The following is a 23772-nucleotide window of genomic DNA, read 5'->3' as shown; positions in this document are numbered from 1 at the left end:
TTGGACTACTTTTAGCCTCAAAAACCATGAGCCAATAAATTCTTCTAGTTTAAGCCAAAACCAATCTGTGATATTTGTGATTGCAACCTGACCAACTAAGGCAAGCCCCCTTTCCTTTAACCCAGTAGCCTCTTATTCCTCATTTTGCAGTTTGAGCCCTAGTTAGTACCAGTCACAATGTAAAGACTCCTCGATGGATTCATAAAAAATATCCTATCCTCTCTCACCATGACAATTGCAGGAGCTTCTTGAGTGGTCCAGCTGGCTCCCATGGAAACTCTCTGAAGTAGCCTCCACGCTGCACCCACAAGGAACTTTCTAAACCTCAAATTAGAGCTGTCTCTTCCCTACTCAAACCAACCCTTCAATCACTCCCCAGCTCCTGCAGGATTAAATAAAGCCTTCCTAGGTTGGGTTAGTTCTCCAATCTTCTCTCCTGCTATTGGGCCATCCTTTGATCCCATGGAACCATTTATAGTTCTTCTACATTATCATGGGTTTTTTAGCTTCCATATCTTTGAGAATTCTGCTTTATTTATCTAGAATCTTCCAACCTAGGCCCACCCCAGAATCTTCCAACCTAAGCCCACCCTACCTGTCCTTCATGTCTCCCTGGTCCTGGTGAGGTGTTTGTGTTCCTGCAGCCCTTCTTGGCTTCCCACTCTCACAGCACTTTTCACTGCATGTTCTAGTTGTATCTTTACTTGGCTCTTGTCTCCACTAGAGTTTGAGCTCCTTAAAGGTAGGGGGTGGCAGAACTTGCATCTAGAAGATGGGATAGGAACCTAGTCAATAAGGAATCAGTTATGTAGGGTTCGATAGAAAATTGCAAAAATAAAACATGGAATCCATGAATGAGATGGCCCAAAAGGGGCCTAGAGATTAGTTAGTGCCATGATCTTAAAACTTTATTTTACTGCAGATTGTTTTTTTTTTTTTTAACCAAATAGATGTTGCAAATTTCCTGGAAACATAAAAGGAAATCTCTAGCTGAAGGCCCAGTTCTCCAAACCCTACTCGCCCTTCATGACTTCATCTAAATCTTTCCTCCTTTGTGAAGCCTCATGTTATAGCACAATTGTCATGGCATGGGCTTTGGAGTCTGGCTGACTGTATTTGAATAAACTAGCTGCTATAATAAGCAACTCCCTAAATTTCACTGGCTTAACACAATGAAAGTTCTTTTCTCATTCATGTCACCAACTGATACAAGTGAGAAGGGTTGTGTGATTATGTATATTAGGTTCATGAATCTCAAACCCATAGAATGCTTGTCCAGTGACCTGGCTGAACAACTTGGGCTCCTGGCCTCAACCATTGGTTTTAAGTCTGATTTTCATCTAAGCCACTGCTGAATTCACACCTGAAAAAGTCAAACATCTCATCTTTAAAGGCATCACTTTGAAACCCTCTTCCAGGGAGCTTTTGAGAAATGTGTTTCTGTAGAGGCACAAGCCATGCTTAAGTCTCCCAGACTTCTCCAGCTTTCTGTAGAGGCTTCTGTTCTGGTGTTTCTCAAAATCAAAATAAGAAATCTTCACAGAGACTCCCAAAGCAGCCCTGGGAATGAATGATATGAAAGCCCCTTCTGTTCTCACCATGCTCCTGAAGGCAGCACAACACAAGGGAAAAAAGAAGACTCCCTCCTAATCAATATCTGTTTAGTTTCCTTACAATAATAGCAGGGAAGTGATGATTGCAGCAAGCGTGGTAATAAGAGGCTCACCAGAGGTATTATAGTCCTTGCAAGATAGCCGCTTTCACTCGAATCAGTGCCAGATTGCAAAGGGACCAAGGTCACATCCAAGAATGACCTGATCACCCGGAACCCCTGTCCATTTATGTCACAAGGGGTCCCTGTGGAGTCCTGGGTATGCCTTCCTGATGTTAGCTTCTCTGAAGATCTTTTTCTTATATAGACCTGCTGTAGCCCTGGCTATCCCATAGCCCCCCACTCTCCTGTGGCCCCCTTATTCCTTTAGCTTATCAATTATCACATGGCTTCACCCACCAGACTCTGCATGTTGAACATCCTTGATGTTGTACACACCAGGTGTTGACAGCCCATTAACTAGGGCTTAATCAGTATTTCCTTTTAAATCAGTACATGTGCTGTTGGACTCAGGTGATTACCTTCCATCCCTGGATTGTGAAAGTAAGAGTCTAGATGGTAGAGGTCTTGAGTTTGGGCTCTGATATCAGGCAGACTTAGTACCTCCTTCTACCACGTACCACCCATGTGACGTGGACCAGTTGTATTGTGCTCGGTTCCCTCTTTGTCATTGAGGGTTTCTACCAACAGGGCTGTCATGAATATGAAGCGTTATGATTTATGTGTTTTGAGAGAGTTTCAGTAGTTGTAAGCAACCAAAACTTTTTTTTGATTGAATCTAAAAATGTAAAAATATTTAGTAACTCTAGGCATTGAAGCTAGACTCAGAGGCTCTACAGCCCAGAACTGGTGCAGCTGCCACTGCCATCCACCACCACTGGACAGGGTGTTACACATCCCACCACCATCCCTGGTGCCCCAGGAGCATACACTGCCTCTGAAGAGTTCTTCCTTAGCCCCATTCTTTGCCTCCCAACCCTTCATTTAAATTCCAGGCCTCTGATTATCTGAGCCTGAGTCACATGTCTCCGCTCCAGCTGGAGGGGAAGCTGGCAAAGCAAGAGTGTCTGGCATTTTCAATGTCTGTAGTGATAATTGGGCTCTGTTTCCCACTAAGGCTCACAAGACAGGAAATTCCCCCAAATGGGAGGGCCTTCTGATGCTGGATAGGCAAAAAGATGCCAAGCATCCATGAGAGTATGAGGTGCTCAGTATACAGCCACAGACTGGGCATGAACCCATCCAGAGAGACTGGTTGTGGGAGTTTGGGGGTCTCTGAGAGAGTGGGCAGTGATGGTAGTCTGGCTAAGAAGAGATGGTGGCCAGAACCAAGTTGAGTGGCAGAGGTGCTTGGGAGCACTTTAGAGGTAGTTCAGGCAGGAATCAGGACTTGCTGATGATTTAGTTGAGAAAGATGGAGCAAGGGCAGGAGTTAGGGATGAATTTGTGTGTCTTTGCTAAGCACCTGGGGAATAGTGGTGCCACTTACTAAGGTGGAGAGGGGCAGAGAAAGAAATGAAATTCAGGGGGAGAGGTCCAGGCTGACAATTCCCACCTCACCCTTCAACTATTAGTTTGCTAGGGGGTCTGTGCCCCAACCATGGCCACTGGGACGTAAAGAGAGGTTTCTGGAGGCTTCTGGGAAAATTCTTCTTAGCATCAAGAACTCTCAGAGGCCAGGCTTAGTCCCTCCAGCCATACATGAATGAGAAAGCCTAGGCTGAAGGTATTAGTAGAAGCCATCCTATAACCTTGAGTGGATGCAGCCTTAAGATGAGATCAACCCTATGGGGTGGCAGAGGGAACCAATAAGAAGCATCTTAACTGTGTTAAGAGTCCTCACTCCTGTGAATATGTACTTTTATGCAAATGTCTTTGTTGTTTAGTCATTTTGAATTGGCATTTTCTCTTACTTGCAACCAAGAGCATCCTTAAATGATACAATACCTTATCAGCTGCAGTAGACAGATCATCTTTGAGTTCAGGGACTATTCTCAGTTTATCTCTGTCCAGCTCAGGGCCCATCACTAAGCACATGTTTGTTGAATGAATCAGTGGATGATGGCAGACTGGAGTCTCTTGTGCATTAGGCAAGGGAACTTCATCATCATCAAATGATGTTATTATTATATTATGGTTTCATGCCATACTACGAGCAAGGTGATTATGGAACCAAAAAGAGAAAGCAAAATGGAGGGAGGACAAATAACTCCACTCCTTTTCTGCCATCAGCCAGTTTGTTTAAACCAGAAACCTGGAAGTGTTCTGTGTTCTCTCATCTCCATTCCTTGAAGAGATCTCTGAGGGGCCAGCCTTGTTCCTTCTGGCCACACACCCAGTATGTCCTATCCAGTCTACCCTCAAAATATATCACAAATCCACTCACTTCTCTCCATCTCCCCTTTAATCCACTTGCCATCTACAGCCAGAGAAATTCCCCTAATTTGCAATTTAGGATTACAAAACACACCATGTCTTCCCTTTGCTTAAAACATGCCAGTAGTTACCTGTTCCAGCTAGAGTAAAATCCAGACTCCTTACCTGACCTAAAGGCCCTATGTGACCTGCCCTTTCTTGACCCTTGGGCTTCATGCAACCCCCTTCCTTCCCTTACCTGCTTCATTTGCAGCCCTCCCCACCTCCTTTCAATTCCATGACACCCTTTTCTACTTTGCTAGAACTATATAGCCAGAATGCAATATATCAGAAATGGAATGGCTTTTAAAAGGGGGAATTTAATGGGTTGTTAGTTTACAGTTCTAAGGCTGAGAAAATGTCCCAATTAAAACAAATCTATAGGAATGTCCAACCAAAGGTATCCAGGGAAAGATACCTTGGTTCAAGAAGGCTGATGAAATTCAGGGTCTCTCTCTCATCCAAGAAGGCACATGGCAAACACAGTCATGGTTTCTCCCTCAGCTGGAAAGGCACATGGTGTGCACAGGGTCATCTGCCAGCTTTCTGTTCTGGCTTCCTGTTTCATGAAGCTCCCCGGGAGGCATCTTCCTTCATCATCTCCAAAGTGCTGGCTGATGGACTCTCTGCTTTGTGGTACTACAACATTCTCAGCTCTCTCTGAATCTCCTTCATTCTCCAAAATGTTTCCTCTTTTATAGGACTCCAGAAACTTATCAAGACCCACCCAAATGGGTGGAAACACACCTCCCCTAATCCGGTTTAACAGCCACTTTTGATTGGGTTACATCTTCAGGGAGATGATCTAATTATATACAATATTGAATAGGGATTATTCTTCCTTTACGAAATGAGATTTTGATTAAAACATGGCTTTTCAGGGGTACATACATCCTTTCAAACCAGCACACACTCCAAGCTTTCTTTTGCCGTGCCATCTTGGCACAGGCTTTTTCCTCTAGTTGGAATACTTTTTCACTATTTACAAAAAAAATGTAAGTGACAAAATATATTGTACTTACAAGACAGTATATAAAAATACATATATACACATACACAGACATGTACACACACACACTCACACACATACAGTTGAAAAAATGATAATGAATCTAGCACCAGGTGAACAGAGTCCAGGTTAAGAATTAGAAGGCCCTGCCTAAATGTGTCTCCCTAATAATTTTTCCACCTCCCCCCAGAGGTAACCACTGTCCTGTTCCTTGAAATAATTATTTCCTGACTTTTTCTTTGTAACTTTACCACCTATACATAATACCTGGAAAACGTTTGATTTTTGCACATTTCAGAATTTCGTATATGGAATCACACTCTATGTAATCTTTTACTTCTGATTTCTTTTGTTCAATATTATTTCCTGTGAGACTGTACTACCTTCGGTTGTATATAGCTAGAGAGCATTCGTGTTTACCACTACCGTGTCTCAGACCAGAATTCGTTGATCCGTTCTGCTGTTGGTGGGCATCTGAGTTGCATTCAGTTTGGGGCTATTTTGAGCAATGCCACCGTAGACATTTGGGTATATGTATCCTAGGGCACACGGGCAAGAGTTTTTCAGGGAAGTTACTTGGAGTGAATTTGCTGGGTGGTAGGCTACTGGCATCTTAAACTTTACCAGATGCTGCTAAACTGTTTTCCAAGTATGGTGCAAATTACACTCCCAGCAGCTGTGTTGGAGAGTACACATTGCTGATCAGTCCTGGGTCTTATCAGACCTCTTCATTTTAGCCTATCTGAGGACTGTGTGTGAGCCTCACCCTAGGCACAACTTCAACTTCTCGGTTGTCCCAGACAACACTCCAAGAGGCTGGCATTATTTCCCATTTTGCAAATGGGGAAAACATGGTTCAGCTGGTTTAAATCATTATAAATGATTATGCGTGGGTTTAAGTGTAAGCCTGTGTGACACAAAGCCTGCGCTTTCTCCACTGTCCCATATTCTGGCTCTGAAGAGGTTTGGGGACCCAAGTCAGGTAGCAATGGGCAATTATGACCATTTTGGGAATGGAGCTCCTAGGCAGGGATTAGTGGAGTGTCCTCAATCTTTGGTGCACATCAGAATCACCAGGTTCCCATCCAAAACCCAACGAATCAGAGTTCCCAGAGACGGGAATCTATCTTGAGTACTTTTAATTTTAGCTATGCTTGAAGGTATGCTGCAGGGTCTCACTGTGGTGGCAATTTGCATTTCCCTCTTGACTTCTGATGTTGAACATCATTTTGGCAGCTTACTAGTCATTTGTTTCTTCTTTGGTGTCTGTTCAACAGTTTTGCTTATTTTTATTGGGTTTCTTATCTTCTTCTTATTGATGTGTTCAAGTTCTTTATATTTTCTGGATACAAGTCACTTGTGGGTGTATGTGTTACAAATATTTTATCCCAGTGCTTATCTTTTCATTTTTTATTGGTGTCTTTTGAAGAATAAAAGACTGATTTTGATGAAATCCAAATGATTATTTTTTCTTTTATTGTTAGTGGTTTTTTGGTGCATCTTTTATCTTTGCCTACCCCAAATTTGCAAAGATTTTCTCTTATGTTAGACATGCAAAATTTTTAATTCAGGTGATTCTGTTGTATGCCAGAGTTGGAGAAGCCCAGGTATCATGGTTATCAGAGGCCCAGAGTCAGACCCAAGCTTGACTGCCAGGTTTGTTAGTTACAGAACAAGCCCCTTGGTCTCTGAGCCTTGCTTTCCTTATCTGCAAAATGAGGTAACGGTAGGGCCTATACCAGGAGTGTGAGATAAAGGTCTAGAAAGTGTGAACTAGAAGAACATGATCTATACAATCTCTGTTTTATAAGCTGATTTGCTTCAAGCAGCAGGACAGAACCAAAGGAAATAACATGCTTTATTGTTTATTTTCAGTACATCAAGGCCTTTTTCAATGAAACCTGGGAAAGAAGACACGGGCACCCAATAGACTCGGACATGCTGACCCTGCTCTGGTCTGTGACAGTGTCCATATTCGCCATTGGTGGACTCGTGGGGACATTAATGGTGAAGCTGATGGGCAAGGTTCTTGGGAGGTCAGTGGGGGCGTCTCTGCTTAGGGTTCCCCTCTGAAATGCTCACAGAATCCCTGAATCAAAATTGGGGACCTAACAAACAACTGAATTCCTCCTGGAGAGTTCAAGATTTTGATGAGGAAACTACTTGCTGGAGGGGAGAAGTGGGAAGGGGAAATATGGCTGATGAGCCCAAGGAGAACTGAAGTTGAATCCATGGAGAAGAGACTAATGAGTCTGATCTCAAGAGACCTCCATGTGCAAGGCAGGGCCATGTCAGAACCAGGGAGCCCATGCTGGGTGGGAGTGGGGAAGAAGCACCCTGACCTCTCTCTCTCCTACCTTCCAATCTCCTGCTGGTGCCTCCCATCAGTTAAACCTAAATAAAAGCCAGAAACTTAGGGAGCCTGGTTGGTGCAGTCCATGAAGTCAGCAGGGCAGAAAGGGAAGAGAATGGACAAATGGAGGACAATCAGCGCAGTGTCTCAGCAATGGTCCAAATAAGCACACCTAGATCGGCGTTTACAAAAAAGGAGCTGCTTCGTTAGTCTTCCATTAGATGGCTTTATGACCACTAATTTAACCAGCCCCCTACTGATAGACATTTAGGTTATTTCAACTCTTTTACATTATAGATAAGGCTGCAGTGAATACCACAAACTTCTTGCTGAAATTCCCCACCGAGATACCTCCAATCAGATCCTCTACCTCTTGATCCTCATTCTTCACTTATTTTTTGTAACTTTTTTTTAATTTATGAAACATAATCACATACAGACACAAACATTCGTACCATTTGATCATTCCATTCTTGTTATATAATCAATACCTCCCAATATCATCACATAGTTGTATATTCATTATCATGATCATTTCTTAGCACATTTGCATCAGTTTCACTTATTTTTTACATGAAGCCTTCTTTCAGATGAGATCAATTTTCCAATACATTCCCCCAAACAGTGTTTTCTTTGTGTCCTTGCTCATAACAAGAAGATCCTGAGAAATAGTGAGTTATGGGAGAAAGAGTGGTCTCTGGAGCATTCATATCTGAACTTGAATCATGAATCATCCATTTGCTGGCTGTGTGGACTAGGCCAAGACATTCAATTTATTTGCGCCTCATCTGTCAAATGGGGACAATTGTTCCTACCCTGCAGGAAATGTTGCAAGGGCTGGAGAACAGGAATGAAGGGAGAATGGGCTATTAGTAAGTAGATCAATAAATAGAAGCTGTTGTTATCTCCCACATTAATTACTATCACCCTCATCCTGGTCTTGAGATCCATCCATAGAAGGGATTTAACAAATTTCCATAATGCATTGACTGGAATAGGAGTGAAGATACCCCAGGCTCCAGGAAACCTCCCCAGACTCCAGAGCTACAGAAACACTAAGAAGAAGATTCTTACCTGTCCTGTACACTCAGTCCCCAACAAGGAGCAAATCAGAATTGAGGACATTTCAGAGCAGGCTTTCCAAAGGCTAGGACAGGAAGTCGTCTTGTAAACATCATTGTGATGCTCATGAAGGCCAGTGGCACCCCAGAGAGATGGCGAGGTGCTGCCATTTTCCTGGTCCCCAAGGTCACTCCAGGCAAAAACTAATGGGAATTCAGCATCAGGAAGATACAACTATTGAAAAAGGTAGTCAGGGCTGTCATTTTCTAGGTATTCTCTTAATTCTTTCTACCTGGTGTGGTCTATAAATGGGGACTAGAAGTTCAGAGGGGTTAGGAAATCTGCCCAAGCTCAGTCAGCTTATGTGGTGACTGAGCTCAGGTTGGAACTCACACATGAAGGCTGCAGCCAAGCAGGTGTTAAGTAGGGTCATGCTTCAGTGGCTCTGTACAACCCATGACTGTGACAACAGGCAACTAGCTGGCTGGCACACAAACTGGAACCACAGACTAGGGTCCCTGTCTGTTGCTAAACCTCTGACCAAGCCAGACTCCTCTATAGGCTTCCTGCCCATCCCAGTTAGAGACCCCCACTCTCCAGGCTCTAAAGCCTGTGCCTTACACCTGCCTTCTTACACCTGGCAGGGCCACTTGTACCCCAAGGTTGCTCCATAGGAAGTTCTGAACCCAGGTGCTGTAGAGAAAGGCATGCTGGATTTGGGGTCAGAATGCTGAGGTCCAGGTGTGTGATGTGGGATCTTGTCATCTCACCTCTCACCTAGTGGTTTTCTCATGTGCAAAATGGGAGAATTGATAGTTGCTTTACTAACCTCAGCATAGCAGGAAAACAAAAAAGAGGAAAATGGAAAGTGTATTTGAAAAAGTCTTAAATGTCTAAATGGTGGACAAATCCTCACATCAACCTAGTGAGGCCAGATAAGTGAGGGTAGAGAGAGATTAGACCAAAGTGTGTTGGTTGTTATGCTCCCAAGCAGCTATCAGTTCTGTTTGTCACTATTTTGGGAGTAAACATTGAATCGGGATGAATTATCAGCTTGAATAATAACTGGGGTGGGGGAGGGGAGAAAAAGAGTAGAAAATGAAGACAAAGGCTACGAGTTATCCACCTCCCCCTACTACAAGTGCTTGATATATGACAGGCATTTACTTCTTACAACAGAATGTCAATAGTGCTGAGGTTGGAAAAACCCTCAGACTTTCACCCCTCTTCAACCAAATTCTTGTACTGTTGTCTGTGTCTTAGTTCTCTAGGACTGCTGTAACAAGTATAACAAATTGGGGGCTTAAAATGAAAGAAATTTGTTGAGTCTCACAGTTCTGGAAGCCAGAGGTACAAAACCAAGGTGTCCACAGGGCCGTATTCCCTCTGAAATGCATAGGAGAGAACCCTTTCTTGCCTCTTCTAGCTTCTGGTGTTTGCAGGGGATCATAGTGTGCTTCAGCTTCCAGATGTGTCACTCCAGTCTCTGCCTCCATCATCACGTGGACTTCTTCCCTTTCCATCTCTCTTCTTCTTATAAATGGACACTAGTTATTAAGCCACCCTAATCCTGTTTGGCCCCTTCTTAACTAACCACATCTTCAAAGGCCCTATTTCCAAGTAAGGTCACGTTCATTCATCTGGGAGTGGGGACATGAACTTGTCTTTGGGGGATGCACTTCCACCTGTAACAGGCCCGGCCTATTGATGTGCCCATCCCTGGAACCACGGAGGGATGGGAAGGTGTCCCAGACCTGCAGGGGCCTTTCCAGCCAAGAGACCAAAGAAAGCACTACACAGTCTGAGACATGGACCTTTACTATAGGAATTTACTCACAGGAGTGAAAGGAGGCAATCAATCAGGGAATCAAGCTGCTCTGACCGCAGCCGGTACAGAGTTCAGTGTGAAGGTGATCTGCAGTTAGGCGGGAAACAACAGGGCCAGGTATAGGGGCCTGAGTCAAAGATGTAGAGGGGTCTCATGAAAAAGATTATAAGTTAACAGTAAACATAATTCCAGGAAGGAGGAGATTAACATCTTATGTAGAGAGGAGTCTAAGCAGAGAGGGGTCTGGTTTCTTGCATACATTGATCATCTGTGCATTCTTCCTTTGTAAAGAGGTTAGCTTAAACATTAACTGACTCAGGTCATGCAAGTGTCAGATTGCTTTTGAGTTTCACAAAGACTCAGGGAATGGTTGGCTTCTGGGCTCCTGCAGGAAGTTATTACCCCCAGAGTCCCTGTATTGAGTAGGGACAGGAGGGTTTCTTGAAGGAAATTTGAGGACTCCCAACAGGGAAAGGATGGACATTGAGCAGGCACCAACAACCAGCATCCCATACATCACACCAAGCAAACAGCATATTCTCTAAAGCATTCTTTTTCTCCTTCAATCTTTAAAAATACGTCTTTATTTTATAGTATCAGGAAAGAACTTTAGTTCTCTAGATGCCTGCTGGAGTAGGCTGGCAATGCACAAGACAAGTAACTAACCTGTGTTATGAACCATTTTCTATTTCAAGCTAGAATTATCTTAGGTTGGTGTTTTAGTTCGTAAGCTGCCAGAATGCAATATACTAGAACTGGAACAGCTTTAACAAAGGGGAGTTTAATAAATTACAAGTTTATAGCTCTAAGCCTATGAAAATGTCCAAATTAAGGCAAGGCTATTAAAATGTCCAATTAAGGCATCCAAGGAATGATACCTTGGTTCAAGAAGGCCGATGATGTTTGGGATTTCTCTCTCAACTGGAAAGGTACATGGTGACGTCTGCCAGCTTCTCTCCAGTCTTCTTCAGTGGCTTCCTCAGGGCTCTGTTGGTTCTTCTGGCTCTGAAGCTTCTTCCAAAATGGTTCCCTCTTAAAAGGACTCCAGTAAGCAACCGCACCTTGAATGGGTAGAGACACATTTCCATGGAAACCATCAAATCAAAAGTTACCACCCACAACTGGGAGGGTCACATCTCAATGGAAGCAATCAGAAAGATATCATACAGCAATATTGAATGAGGATTAAAGAACATGGCTTTTCTGGGGAACATAATAGCTTCAAACCAGCACAGTTGGGTTCCCCAGAAGCAGAGCTTGAGATAGGCATTGGGAGGCATGAATTTTTTACCTTACAGGTAAGGGAAGCAGAAGAGGAAGAGGCAAAGAGCCACGTAAGGCTCTCTAGGCATATATTACACCACAGAGTTATCCTATTGGAGACAAGGGGCTGCACTCACACCCATCATTAATCAGCTATTGTCTGCAGGCTGCTCTGGTAGAAGGGATACATCTTTCATGGTTTTAGGGCAAGGGCACTCTTCTAGAGAAGAGTCAACCATGAACCTTTAGTAGCCAACACAGAACTAGGGGATGAAAGGGGAGATCTGGATGGGTAAAGAAATATCAGCTAGGAAATCTGATGCTCTAACCCTGATTCTGATGGGCTGAAAGACTTGCTTAGCACAGTAGGAATGATAAGAACTCTGGGAGAAGGAACTCATCGTCGATAATAAGGAGAAACACACTGGAGATGGTAGATAAGACCAGGTACATAAGATAAGAGGCAGGGTTTCAAAGCTTAAAACAAAGTGAGCCAGCAAACCCAGAACATGAAGTTTACTTGGTACACCTTATTTCTGCATCATCTATATTTTTTTATGGACATAGCACATTTGACACTTTAGATATATGAGCTGGGAGAGCATGTTTAAAAGTCATAATAAACCTTTGTCCCCTGGTCCCAGCTCTCCACCCTCTGTTCTAGTTTGCTAGCTGCCAGAATGCAATATACCAAAACAGAATGACTTTTAAAAAGGGGAATTTAATAACTTGCTAGTTTACAGTTCCAAGGCCAAGAAAATGTCCCAATTAAAACAAGTCTATAGAAATGCCCAATCAAAGGCACCCAGGGAAAGATACCTCGGTTCAAGAAGGCCGGTGAAGTTCAGGGTTTCTCTCTCAAGTGGAAGGGCACATGGTAAACACAGGCAGAGTTTCTTTCTCATCTGGAAAGGCACATGGTGAACACGGTCAGTGTTCCTCTCTCATCTGGAAGGGCAAATGGCAAACACAGTGTCATCTGCATGAATGAGGGTGAAAATGTGAAATGATGTGGCAGAGCAGGGTTTTATAGGCTCTGTTGAAGAGTTTGAAGATTATTCAAATTGCAGTGAGAAGCCACCAGAGGGATAAGCATTCCCTCACAGCATGTCAACATTGTTTTGAGAGGCTCCCTCTGGCTGTCCTATGGACAACAGACCACAGCTGGAAGAGTGGATGCCACTAGAGGGCCTTGCAGCTGTGCAGGTGTAAGATGGTTGTGGCTTGGACCACTGCCCCACTGCCGGAGTGGATATGGGAGAGGTGGCTTGATTTGGGTTGTACTCTAAAAATAGAATGGGTAGGACTCAGTGAGGGATTGGACTTGGGTTGTGAAGTAAGTGCAAGATTTAAGTATTATTCTGGATTTTTGGCTTAAGCCACTAGGAAGATAGAGGCTTTATTTACTTAGTTGGGATTGACTGCAGAAAGGGGTTTGGAACCCATGTGTTGGGGAGTGGCTAGTAGTGCGGATTCAGAAGTTCTGTTTTCAACTTTTTTAGGTTAAGATGTTTACTGGACGTCCAAGTGGAAATGTCAAGTGGGAAGTTGGGTCTGCAAGTCTGGAGTTCAGAAAGGGTCTGGGCCAGAGGTGTAGTTGGGAATTATCAACAATCAAAATAATGGGAATGGATGGTATCACCCAGGGAGTGAACATAGGCAGAGACGAGAAGAGAGATGAACTAGAGCTCTAGGCTTCCCCATGGTTAAAGGAATGGGTCCTTGAGGCAAAGTCAGCTTAGAAACTGAGGAGAGGCCAGTGAGGCAGGGAGAAAACAGGAGAGGATAGGGTCCTGGAAGTCCAGACAGGATCATGTTTCAGCAATAGGGAGGGCATCTGTATCAAATGCTTCCAAGAGATTGTGCAAGGGAAGACAGAATTGGCCACTGGACTTGGGACAGTGGATGCTGATGTGACCTTGACAAGTGCAGTTTCCACACAGGGTGGTAGGAATGAAAAGCCAATTACAGTGGGGTTAAGGAGAGAATGAAAAGTGAGCACACAGCGAGTTTATTAAGGAAGTTTTACTCTAAAAGGAAGCAGAGAACAAGGGACAGTAGCTGTAAAGGGATGAGAGCAAAAAGGCACAATATTTAGATGTGTTTGCATAGCAATGGTAGAGTAGAGAAGGACTGGGTTCTAGGTTGGGGAGATAAACAGCAGGAGATGGGATCCACTGTATAAGGAGACTGATATGCCTTAGATCGGGGTAGAGGGATTTCATCCAGGGTGAATTTTGGTGGTGGGAAGATAATGTGTTTGTCCGATAATACCCTCTGTGAATTAAAGATATCAGGAACACTGATAGCTACACATGTTAAATATTGAGTGAGATGTAATGAAATGATTTTTGTAAAAGCCACAAGCCATCTAGCACTATATTAGAGGTGTTACAGTGGCTCTGTGCTAAGGAACAATCGTCTCTCAGGTAGACCCAAGAATCTACCCGAGAGAAGATTTTTAAGTGCAGAGGTGAATCTAATGAGCAAGCAGGACTGAACAGCCCTCAAAGATGCTGTAATTATTTTATTATCATTAGTATCACATTACTATCATATGTCCAATCTACCTATAATAGGGCAGAGTAGAAAATGTATGGGACCAGAAGACAACCTCTTATTTCCAATCAAGCCCTTTTTTCTCTTACTTCCTATAGAGTAAAGAACATACTCTTTTTCTTTTTTGACAAGATTTATTAAAGGCATTCTCTTTAAAACATTTATTGATGGACCTGATTCTAATAGCAAATATATTTTTCACCATTCATTCAAATACAGTATAGCAATGTATTTCAGAGTATAAATATATATAAATACATCAAAGTTTTGCAAAGGCACTAAAATGTTTCTGACCATCATGAGTTTAAAAAAGAAACAATAAAGATTAAATACTGAACATTAAGATAAAAACTACCACACTGATACTTCAGGACTTTCTTCCAAGAACTACAACCTTCAGGTAACAATCCTTTTATGTACATTTACATTTTTTAGCACTTGATAGCAAATGTGTCATTTGACAGAGCATTGATTATTAAAAATACATATAGAACTTCAGAAAGAAACAAGCTCAAATGCCAAAAATAAAAGAAAAAAGCTATTCTGCACAATGAGGCAGTGAAGAACATACTCTTTTGACCAACATCCAGGAACCTTCAGAATCTGGCCATGCAGCACTCCTCTCCTGTCTTATCTCTCACGACAATCTTTTCACAACTTACCTTAGACTAGACTCTATACCAACGTGGTTTATCCTAAAAGACCTCAGGGGTAAACTGAGACCCATCAGTTGGCCCTATAGGGAAGATATTTTGACTTTTGAGAAGAACTTATTTTACAAATAAGCCACTAAATAAGCTGCTATCACCGCCCCCCTCCCTCCCCCCTACCCCCCCACCCCATGGAAGCCCATAAAGGGAGGTGGCAGTACTGGGTTCCAGGAGCCAGGAGCCAGGAGCCACATGGTGGAATTGCAGTGGGGAAGAGGAGTTTACTGAGACCACAGAGAGAAGGCTGGAGCCATGTAGCAGATGCTCCAGCTGCAACAGAGAGAGGGAGGGAAATACCCTGGCTTTTTCCCTTCCCCGCACTCTCTGACTTAGATGAAGCCTCATTGGCTGACCCTACAGGAAGTGAGAAGGCAAAGGAGTCTGGGAAATGTAGTTCCCTTTGAAAGAGAGCAGGGCAGAGAAAGGAGAAGGGGTAGGAGAACAAACAGGCAAATGGTAGGCTCAGTTCCCAATTACACACTCTCATAAAATCTAAGCACTTATTTCATCTAAAGCAAAAGGGTCACTAATTGACTTCCGTGTGACAATCTACTTGATGTCTCTGTCCTGACCAGGTTATAAAATACATGAAGATAAAGGCAGGGGTTTATTCATGGTGGAATACCCAGTGTCTTTAGCACTCACTAAAGATTTGGTGAATGGATAAGAGTGAAAGCCCTCACATGGAGGGTGTGGAGGAAATGCTGCTAGCTAGGTCCACTCAGCCCCCAAGGCTTGCCTTTCCACCACTCCTTCCAGCCATGGCCCTGCTCTCTTAAGAAGGTTGACATGTCAGTTCCGTAGAGGGCCCCAGGGAAGAGCTGTGAGCACTCAGCAGTGCAACAGGGGAGAAGTCTCGTAGCAACCTGAGGTTTCACAACAGCAGAAATTAGTACCTTCAGCCTTATTTTTACCAAGTCCTGAGTCTGTGATCTTCTTCGTGAGAATAAGGAAGCTTAGTCTTGAATGGAATTTTTGTTGAAGGTCTGTGCTGAATCAGTGTTTTTTTTTCCTATCATAAGGTCCATTTAGATTAATTTTTAAAATTAAATTGGATTTTAAAGATAATTAATACATTCATGTAGTTTAACTTTCTAAAGGACCAAATGAATTTAAAGGAAAATGTTTTATCTTCATGTTAGTCCTCAACTATAGCCACTTAGTTCCCCTGCCTGGAGACAAGCGGTGTAACCAGTTTTTTGTGTGTCCCTTCCAAGGTTTGTGCCCATCTACACCATCTACACACACACACACACACACAGCTTCTTTTGACACATAAATTGTTTCCTGTTCTTCATGAAGTTCTATATCTTGCTTCTTTGTGCATAACAATGTATCTTGGAAAGCATTCCATGACAGAATATAGACACCTACCTCTTCTTTTGATTTCGGTATAATGTCCCATTTCATAAATAGCTGCATCATAATTTATTTAAGGAGTCCCTTATTAATGGGCACTTGGGTTGCTTCCAATCTTTTTCTATTCTAGAGGATGTACAGTGAGTAATATGTGCCATAATCATCAAACCACAAAAGTTAGTGACTTTGGAATTCTCCAGGAGGTTGTAAGAAAGGAAAAAAATTAATGGAAATCTTGAGATAAGTCAGAAATAGTGAAAAGAGCTCTTGCCTGGAAGTCAAGATATCCAACTCCTAAAATTAATAACAAACTCCCCTTTCAAATCCCTAGCTTTTCACAATTTACAAAACAATTTAAATCTGTTAATTCATTGAGTTTTTGGGGGGGATAAAGACACGTTAGAAGCTAAGTTGTTTCCCTTTGTCCTTGGCTCACTAACTATATGACCTAAATCAGATATTTTCATTAGTCTGTGTCCCAGTTAACTTATAAAACAGGGATAATAATAGAATCTGCCTCAAAGAGTTTTTGTTTTGTTTTGTTTTTGGAGTAAGCAGGTAGGAAATGTCTTAAGTAAACCTGCCCAAAAGGAGCATGTGGGCCCTGTCACATGTAAAGAAAGATGGTGGGCCACAGGCAATAGGCGATGTGGGGCCATTTGTATAGATTAGCTATACATCTCCCCTCCCCCTCCCTTGTTCAGGGCTTTCCCTGCCCTTCCTTCTCTCCAGGTGGTGAATTTGGGTGGGTCGGTTGGTTCCACTCTTCTCTGTGGATGACTCACTGAGGTGGGAGTCATTTGGCTTCAGATGGTTGGCTTGCCTGCCACTGGGTGTCTCTCGTAAGTGGGTAGCCCCCCGGGCAGTGTTTGTGCTGGACGTGGGCCCTACTGACTTCAATTAATAATCCTTGTTCAAGGGCTCCTTCACAGTTTTTTCTCTCCCCTCTCTTCCTGATCTAGCCTGCCTCAAACTGCCTCTGGAGAGTTCTTGCCCCTTAATTGTAATGGGTGCTGAGGGATGAAGTCTTCTGTAGCTGCTTCCAGCTTGCCGGGGGATGTAGGCCCTGCCTGAGGGGGTGAGGAGCTTTCTGAGTGTCTCATTTACGTTGAGAGGGGAGGGGTCCAGACGGGCAATCAAAATGGCTGAAAATCTTTGCATCAGCATTAGTTTGGAGTGAAAAGCTTCTAGTCTGGATGAAATGAATTTGATGGGAAGTTTAAAAATGCAAGGATTGATTTAATAGCTGGCCCAGGAGAGGTATTAGCTGCAAGAGACTGGGGAAGGGGGAAGGAAATGACTATTTTTCAGGTTCAAGAGTGAATTTTATGTGGGTGGCTCATTTTTGCTTAATTGGGGATTAAGAGGATGCCTAAGGCAAGTTAAAAGGTGCAGAATGAGGTTTAGAAGGGTCTGCTTGATCAGCCTGCAGCTTTGGCTGCTGTATCAGCCTGGTTATTTAAGAGAAGTTAGTATTACCTTTTTTTTTTTTTTTTTGCATGGGCAGGCACCAGGAATCTAATAGTATTATCTTTTTGATGGCCATGGAAATGAATGACTGCTAGTTTTGTTGATAACAGCATGGTATTTAAGAGACTGAGTATTTCTTGGTGGTGTTGAGATGAGAGAAAGCTTCGCTTTTTCTGCACTGCTGCCTGAGCTTGCAGGACTAGGCTTAGCTTTTTTATTTTTTTTTCATTCCAGAGATCAATTGAGAACAACTAGTTTTGCTTTCTGAGCTAAAGTTCCTGGGGGTAGGGCTTTGGTTTATTAAATCGGGAGCCTTCATTGCTTAAGAGAATAGAAAGAATTCCCCAGGTGAGGAAGTTGAATTGTTTCAGAATATACACAATTTCTATTTATTTTAGTTCTAACTAGATGAGCATCATTTACATGTTGCTGTTATGGAGAAATGCTGACTTTTAGAACTGGAGAACTTTAACTCTGAGTTTTGGGTGTTATAGAGGTATTTAAAGATTTGGGGAACTACTAGGTTATACAAAGAGCAAAGCATTTTAGAATTTAGGAGTAACTTAAAGCTCAAGAGTAAATTGATTGCTGTTAGAGCTTATGCTTCAAGCTTTAATGTTTAATAAGCATTTTAAAGCAAATTTACCTTTAGAAATCAAAACATTTGACAGTTGTTTTATATTGGGGTCATTAACTACAACTAATAGCAGAAGTTTTGCCCTGTTTTACTTTTACACATTTACTAGGGTTATGTTCATTAACAGGTAGAACATAATTTGTATATTTGCCTTGTTTCTCCTGTAAAGTTCTTTTGTTGAAGATGAAGTTTTGATTTTTAGCTGACCACTTGTCCTTTTAGAGAAGGCTTACAGTAAACAGTGTAACCGACAAGCACATTTGATTGTTCCCATGATTTGGAACCTTTAATATTATACAGATTAGTATTAGGACAGAAACAATTTCTAAATGTATGAATAACATTTCACCCATGTAAACTTACCTAAAGAAGGATGGAAGCATTTTAAATTGTCGTAATACTTGTGAAACATTTTTAAAAAATTTGTATTAATAAAACAATCAACATACAATATGAACATTCTTTTCTTTTCCATCACATGGTTGTATATTCATCATCATGATCATTTCTTAGAACATTCTTAGAACATTGCATCAATTCAGAAAGAGGAATAAAAAGAAAGCAGAAAAAGATTCATACATACCGTACCCCTTATCCCCCCTTTCATTATCACTAGAATTTCAATCTACTAAATTTATTTTAACATTTGTTCCCCCTATTATTTATTTATTTTTAATCCATATGTTTTACTCATCTGTCCATAAGGTAGATAAAAGAAGCATCAGACACAAGGTTTACACACTCACACAGTTGTGAAACATTTTTTATGTAATATGTTAAATTATTCTAGTACGTCACGTTTAAAAGGTGAGAGAACAAACTCTTTGTAAGTTTTCTTTTAAGAGAAGATTTGTTTCTGAAATAAAGGATATAAGGTCAGCATAAACATTAAGAAAGGATTTTATTAACCTGCTTTTCAGATAGAGTACTCAGATAGTTAAGAAAAACTTTTATAACCTTTCATTAAGAGCAGTTTGAGAGCAGCACTATGACAAATTATTTTGATAAACTTTCTATAACTTTTTGTAGTTAGCAGTGACTATAAAAACTTACTTTTTAAAAACTTTCCACATCTATTTAGGGCTTAAATCTTCTGTAATTTTTTATATTCATTTAGGGCTTATTGTCAGCATATGGTCATTTTGAGGATTAAAAGAGCTACTCCTATGAAGTTCTTAGAACAAAGTCTATCTCATAAAAAAGGTTCAGTAAAGATGAACTATATGATTATTATGCAAGTGAGGACAGAGTGTTGAAGTAGAGTCACTTAGCTGAAAAAATGCAGAGCTGGCACAGGATTCCAGGTCCCCAGGCCACCAAGCAAGTCATGTATCTCAACCGTGAGGTCTTAGGGGTATGTTCACAAAACAGTGATAAAGCCATCCTGGCATGTAGCAATTGATAAGCAATTATGCCATAAGAATGTGCTTGAGGGCAGGCCACGGTGGCTCAGCAGGTAAGAGTGCTTGCCTGCCATGCCCGAGGACCCGGGTTCGATTCCCGGTGCCTGCCCATGTAGAAAAAAGAATGTGCTTGACCTTGTTGAAGAGGATTATTCCAGCCTCATGTTCAGTGCTGTGTTTCATCAGACCTAAGATGCCTTAGAAGCATTGTTATTCTGTGAACCACTGGGAGAGAGGAACAGAGAAGAGGTGGGAGGGAGGGAAGTAGGGAGGACGTTATGCAGATTATCAAACCATGGTCTGTTGGCTCCAAACTTACCCCTGTGTTCTGCTGGATGGTGATGGGGCTGGGGCCTGCCAGCCTCATTTGGCCTTAGTACCTGCAGCCTCTTAGAATCTACCAACAGGGGCACTGGAAGGAGTCCAGGAGACTGGGGGAGAGGGAAAAGGACTTGCTTCTTTCTGTTTAGTTCCTGCCAGGATCACCCCAGCAATGACCTTGGCAGTGGCAGTTGGCTCCAGTTTCCATCTGTCATCTGCACCCCAGAGTTAGACTCATGGTGCCCCTCAGAGAAAACTGTACCCATCGGATAGTGCCCCATCCCCAAAGGCCTGAGCCAGCTCATCAGGGTCCCCTGCCAAGCCCTTGAGGGATCACTGACAGCCAGGTAGGACCCTGTATTAGCTAGGGTTCTCTACAGAAACAGAACCAGCAGGAGATATCCATAGATAGAAAATTTATAAAATTCTTTCATGTAACCGTGGGAATGTAGAATCCAAGGTCTGTAGGGAAGGCCACAAGCTGGCAGCTCTGATGAAGTTCCTCAACGAGTTCTCAGGAGAGGCTGGCTGGACAATTGTGGGAATGGAAGAGTCCAAAATCTGTAGGGCAGGCTGTGAAGCTGGCGACTCCATGAGGGGTCTGGACGAACTCCACAGGAGAGGCTTGCCAGCTGAAGCAGGAAGAGTGACTGTCTCTTCTGAATCCTCCTTAAAAGCCTCATGGTGTTTAGATTAAGTGTCACTCGTTGCAGAAGACACTCCCCTTAACTGATTACAAACACAATCAGCTGTGGATACAGCCAGCTTAATCATGATTAAAATCCATGAAATGTCCTCAAAGCAACAGATAGGCCAATGCTAGCTGGACCAGACGACCAGGCACCACCACCTGGCCAAGTTGACACATGAACCTGACCATGACAGACCCTTTCTCAGAAGCTCCCTTTTTGTCATTTCAGTCCTCTGACACCTGCTTAATCAACTCCCTGTGTTAAATTCTCTTGGCTGAAATAATTATTTCCCAATTGGACCCTGTCTCATGGCTTGTAAGGAACACAGCCCGAAGGTGGCAGTTGGTGGGGGGGCTGAACCCCCACTCTTAGACCTTAGGCCTCTGCTCTTTCTCCTGTGTCTGAGTTTTGCTCTTGGTCCTGCTCCTGGGATAGTCAGTGACATGTCTCACCACTGTTCCATCCTCATCAAACGCTTCCTTTTCTTCCAGGAAGTACATTTTGCTGGTCAACAATGGGTTTGCAATTTCTGCTGCATTGCTGATGGCCTGTTCTCTCCAGGCAGGAGCCTTTGAAATGCTCATTGTGGGACGTTTCATCATGGGTGTGGATGGAGGTGAGACCTTCCCTGGGATGGGAGGGTCAGTAACACATCCCTAGGGGGTCTGTTGACACATGAGTGTGTTTGGGTGCCGAATGGCTGGGGTCCCTATTGGCAACAGTGCTCGACACCAGCCTAAAGTGGGACAGCCATTCACAGCGCTCCAGTCCCCTCAGTGAGAAATGGTGATCAGGAGATGGGACCCAGTCCACCCCAGGGACCTGGCTGCTTTTCAGCACGTGCTGCTGTCTGCTTTGTCACTTTCACCATACAACCCATATTCAGAGGTTGTTTGCGGTTTCCAGGGAGGTTTCATGAGAGCTGCATTGCCTGCCCAGGCCTCTGACTATTTGTTCTTTCATATATTCACCAGGGATTAACGGAGCTCGTGCCATGCCCTGCCTTATTCTACACCTCAGGGTCACAGTGGTTAATGGGATGCCCAGTCCCTGCCCCTGGGGCTGACTTCTAGTGAGGTGGACAGGTACATAGATACATGAGGCAGGTAGCGGAGGTTCTAGGAGGAAAACAAGGCAGGTAAAGGGGATGGTGAGGCTGTTGTAGGGAGGCCTGTCTGGGAAGGCCACATAGGAAACCCAGGAGCAGAGAGCTGAAGGACCCAGGGGCAAGAACAAAGGGCCATCTGGGGAAGGCGGCTCCTGGCAGAGAGACTAGGCCTGAGGAAGAATCATGCATGGATGGAGGAAGCTGGTGTGGCTGGAGCATGAGAGGGAGCCTGATGGCGAAGAGGATGGAGAGGAGCTGGGGTCCAGATCACGTGGCCTTTGTAGGCCACGGGGAGGACAGCGGGTTTGTGCTGAGTATGAAGGGAAGGCAGGGGAGCTTGAGAAGGCCATGACATGAACTGTTCAATATTTTAATGTGATTCCGCCTGCTCCTGTGTAAAGATGAGAGGGTAAATGTGTGGACAGAAGTGGAGTCCGGATCCCTTTGTCTGAGGGATGTAGACTGTGTTTGAGACAAGAAGGTGGCAGTGGAGGTGACAAGGAATGGCCAAATTCTGGGTCAGTGGTATGAGAACAAGAGACTCCAAACATATTGTGTATATAAAAAAGAAGGTATTTACTAAAAACACTGCCCATTTCTTTCCCAGTAAATAAATCTATAAAATATTATTTTTAAGGTCTTATGGGAAGTGTGGGGGTTTTAGAATTAGAAGTTCTGAGTTTGAATCCCAGCTCTGCTGTTTGCTACCTACTGACCTTTGGCAGGTTACTTAATGGTTCTGAGCCTTGGCGTCTCCTTTTGTGAAAGGCAGATAATAATGCCTATTCTGAGGGGCTATTTGAAGATGAAATGAAATGAAACAATATGCATCAACTGCCCACCGTTGCCCGGACCCTAGTGTGAACTCATTTAAAGGTTAATTCCCTCCCCTGTCTGTATCTTGAAGGCTGTGAATGCCAAAATTCAGAAACGAGCTGAGCAATAGGAGTGTGTCTTGGGAAAAGTGAAAAGGAGAGTGAGGGCCTAGAAAAAAATGCCAGGTGAGGGGAGATTTTTCAGCAAAGACTCGACTTACCTTCATTTGGTAATTGAAGAAGAAGACCTGTGTCTGCTGGGGGAGATCATTCAGGACTTCGCAGTTACCCTAACTGTCCCACGGAGAACAAGGAAACTCTGAGTGAAATGACTCCTCCTTCTCGGCATTTATGGTGGCAGAATAATGGCCCCTCAAACATGACCATGCCTTAATAATTGGGCCCAGTGTAATCATAAGATCCTTAAAAGTGGGAGAGGGTGGGGGTAGGGGGCAGAAGGGAGTCAGAGGGCAGTGTGAGAAGGACTCAACCCATCATTGCTGGCTTCCAGCATGGAGGGAGGGGCCACAGGCTGAGGACAGCAGGCAGCTCTAGAATCTGGCCTTGGCAAGGCCCTAGAGCCTCCAGAAATGAGTGACACCTTGATTGTAGCCCAGTGAGAACCGTTTTGGAACTGTCACCTCCAGAACTGTATGATAATAAATGTGTGTTGGTTTAAGACACCAAGTTTCCAGTATTTTTTTTTAATAGCAGAAATAGTAGATTTATATAACACCTACTATGTGCCACTATGGAACCAGGGTTCGGAGATAATACTAATACAATATTCAAGTATAAGGGAGATTGCTGTAGATATAATGTTTATTGGCAAAATAATGGTTTTGAGGTAGTGCTTCATGGCTAACCAATCATATTATTTCATTCTCATCTTACATATGAGAGAACTGAGACTCAGAGAAGTGTGACAGCAAAGTGGTGAAGCGTGAGGGCTCTGGATTCAGACTGTCTGGGTTCAAGCCTGGCTTTGCCAATTACCTAAGTACCTTCAGGGTAATTACTAGTCTGTATCTCTAAAGGTAATTACTAGTCAGTTAGCTTTGGATGCTAAAACTAGTCTGTATCAGTTAGCTTTTGCTGCAGAAAAAACAAATTTAGCGGCTTAACACAATAAGTGATTTATGGACTTCTAGTCCTG

The 23772-nt window shown here is 43.1% G+C and overlaps 1 protein-coding gene across 4 annotated transcripts in view; it reads left to right on the top strand.

Annotated features, from left to right (window-relative positions):
- SLC2A9 (solute carrier family 2 member 9) overlaps positions 1–23772 on the top strand; it is a 229465-nt gene that overhangs the window by 38156 nt on the left and 167537 nt on the right. For all 4 annotated transcript variants that reach the window (XM_077136390.1, XM_077136391.1, XM_077136392.1 and 1 more), the window contains 2 exons: positions 6912–7072; positions 21185–21309. In XM_077136390.1, the coding sequence (XP_076992505.1) occupies positions 6912–7072; positions 21185–21309 (286 nt within the window). The remainder of the gene's footprint in view (positions 1–6911; positions 7073–21184; positions 21310–23772) is intronic.

Source organism: Tamandua tetradactyla, chromosome 19 (assembly GCF_023851605.1).
Source record: "Tamandua tetradactyla isolate mTamTet1 chromosome 19, mTamTet1.pri, whole genome shotgun sequence".
NCBI lineage: Eukaryota > Metazoa > Chordata > Mammalia > Pilosa > Myrmecophagidae > Tamandua > Tamandua tetradactyla.
The sequence above is the reverse complement of the archived record's forward strand: the minus strand, read 5'-3'. Positions and strand labels throughout refer to the sequence as shown.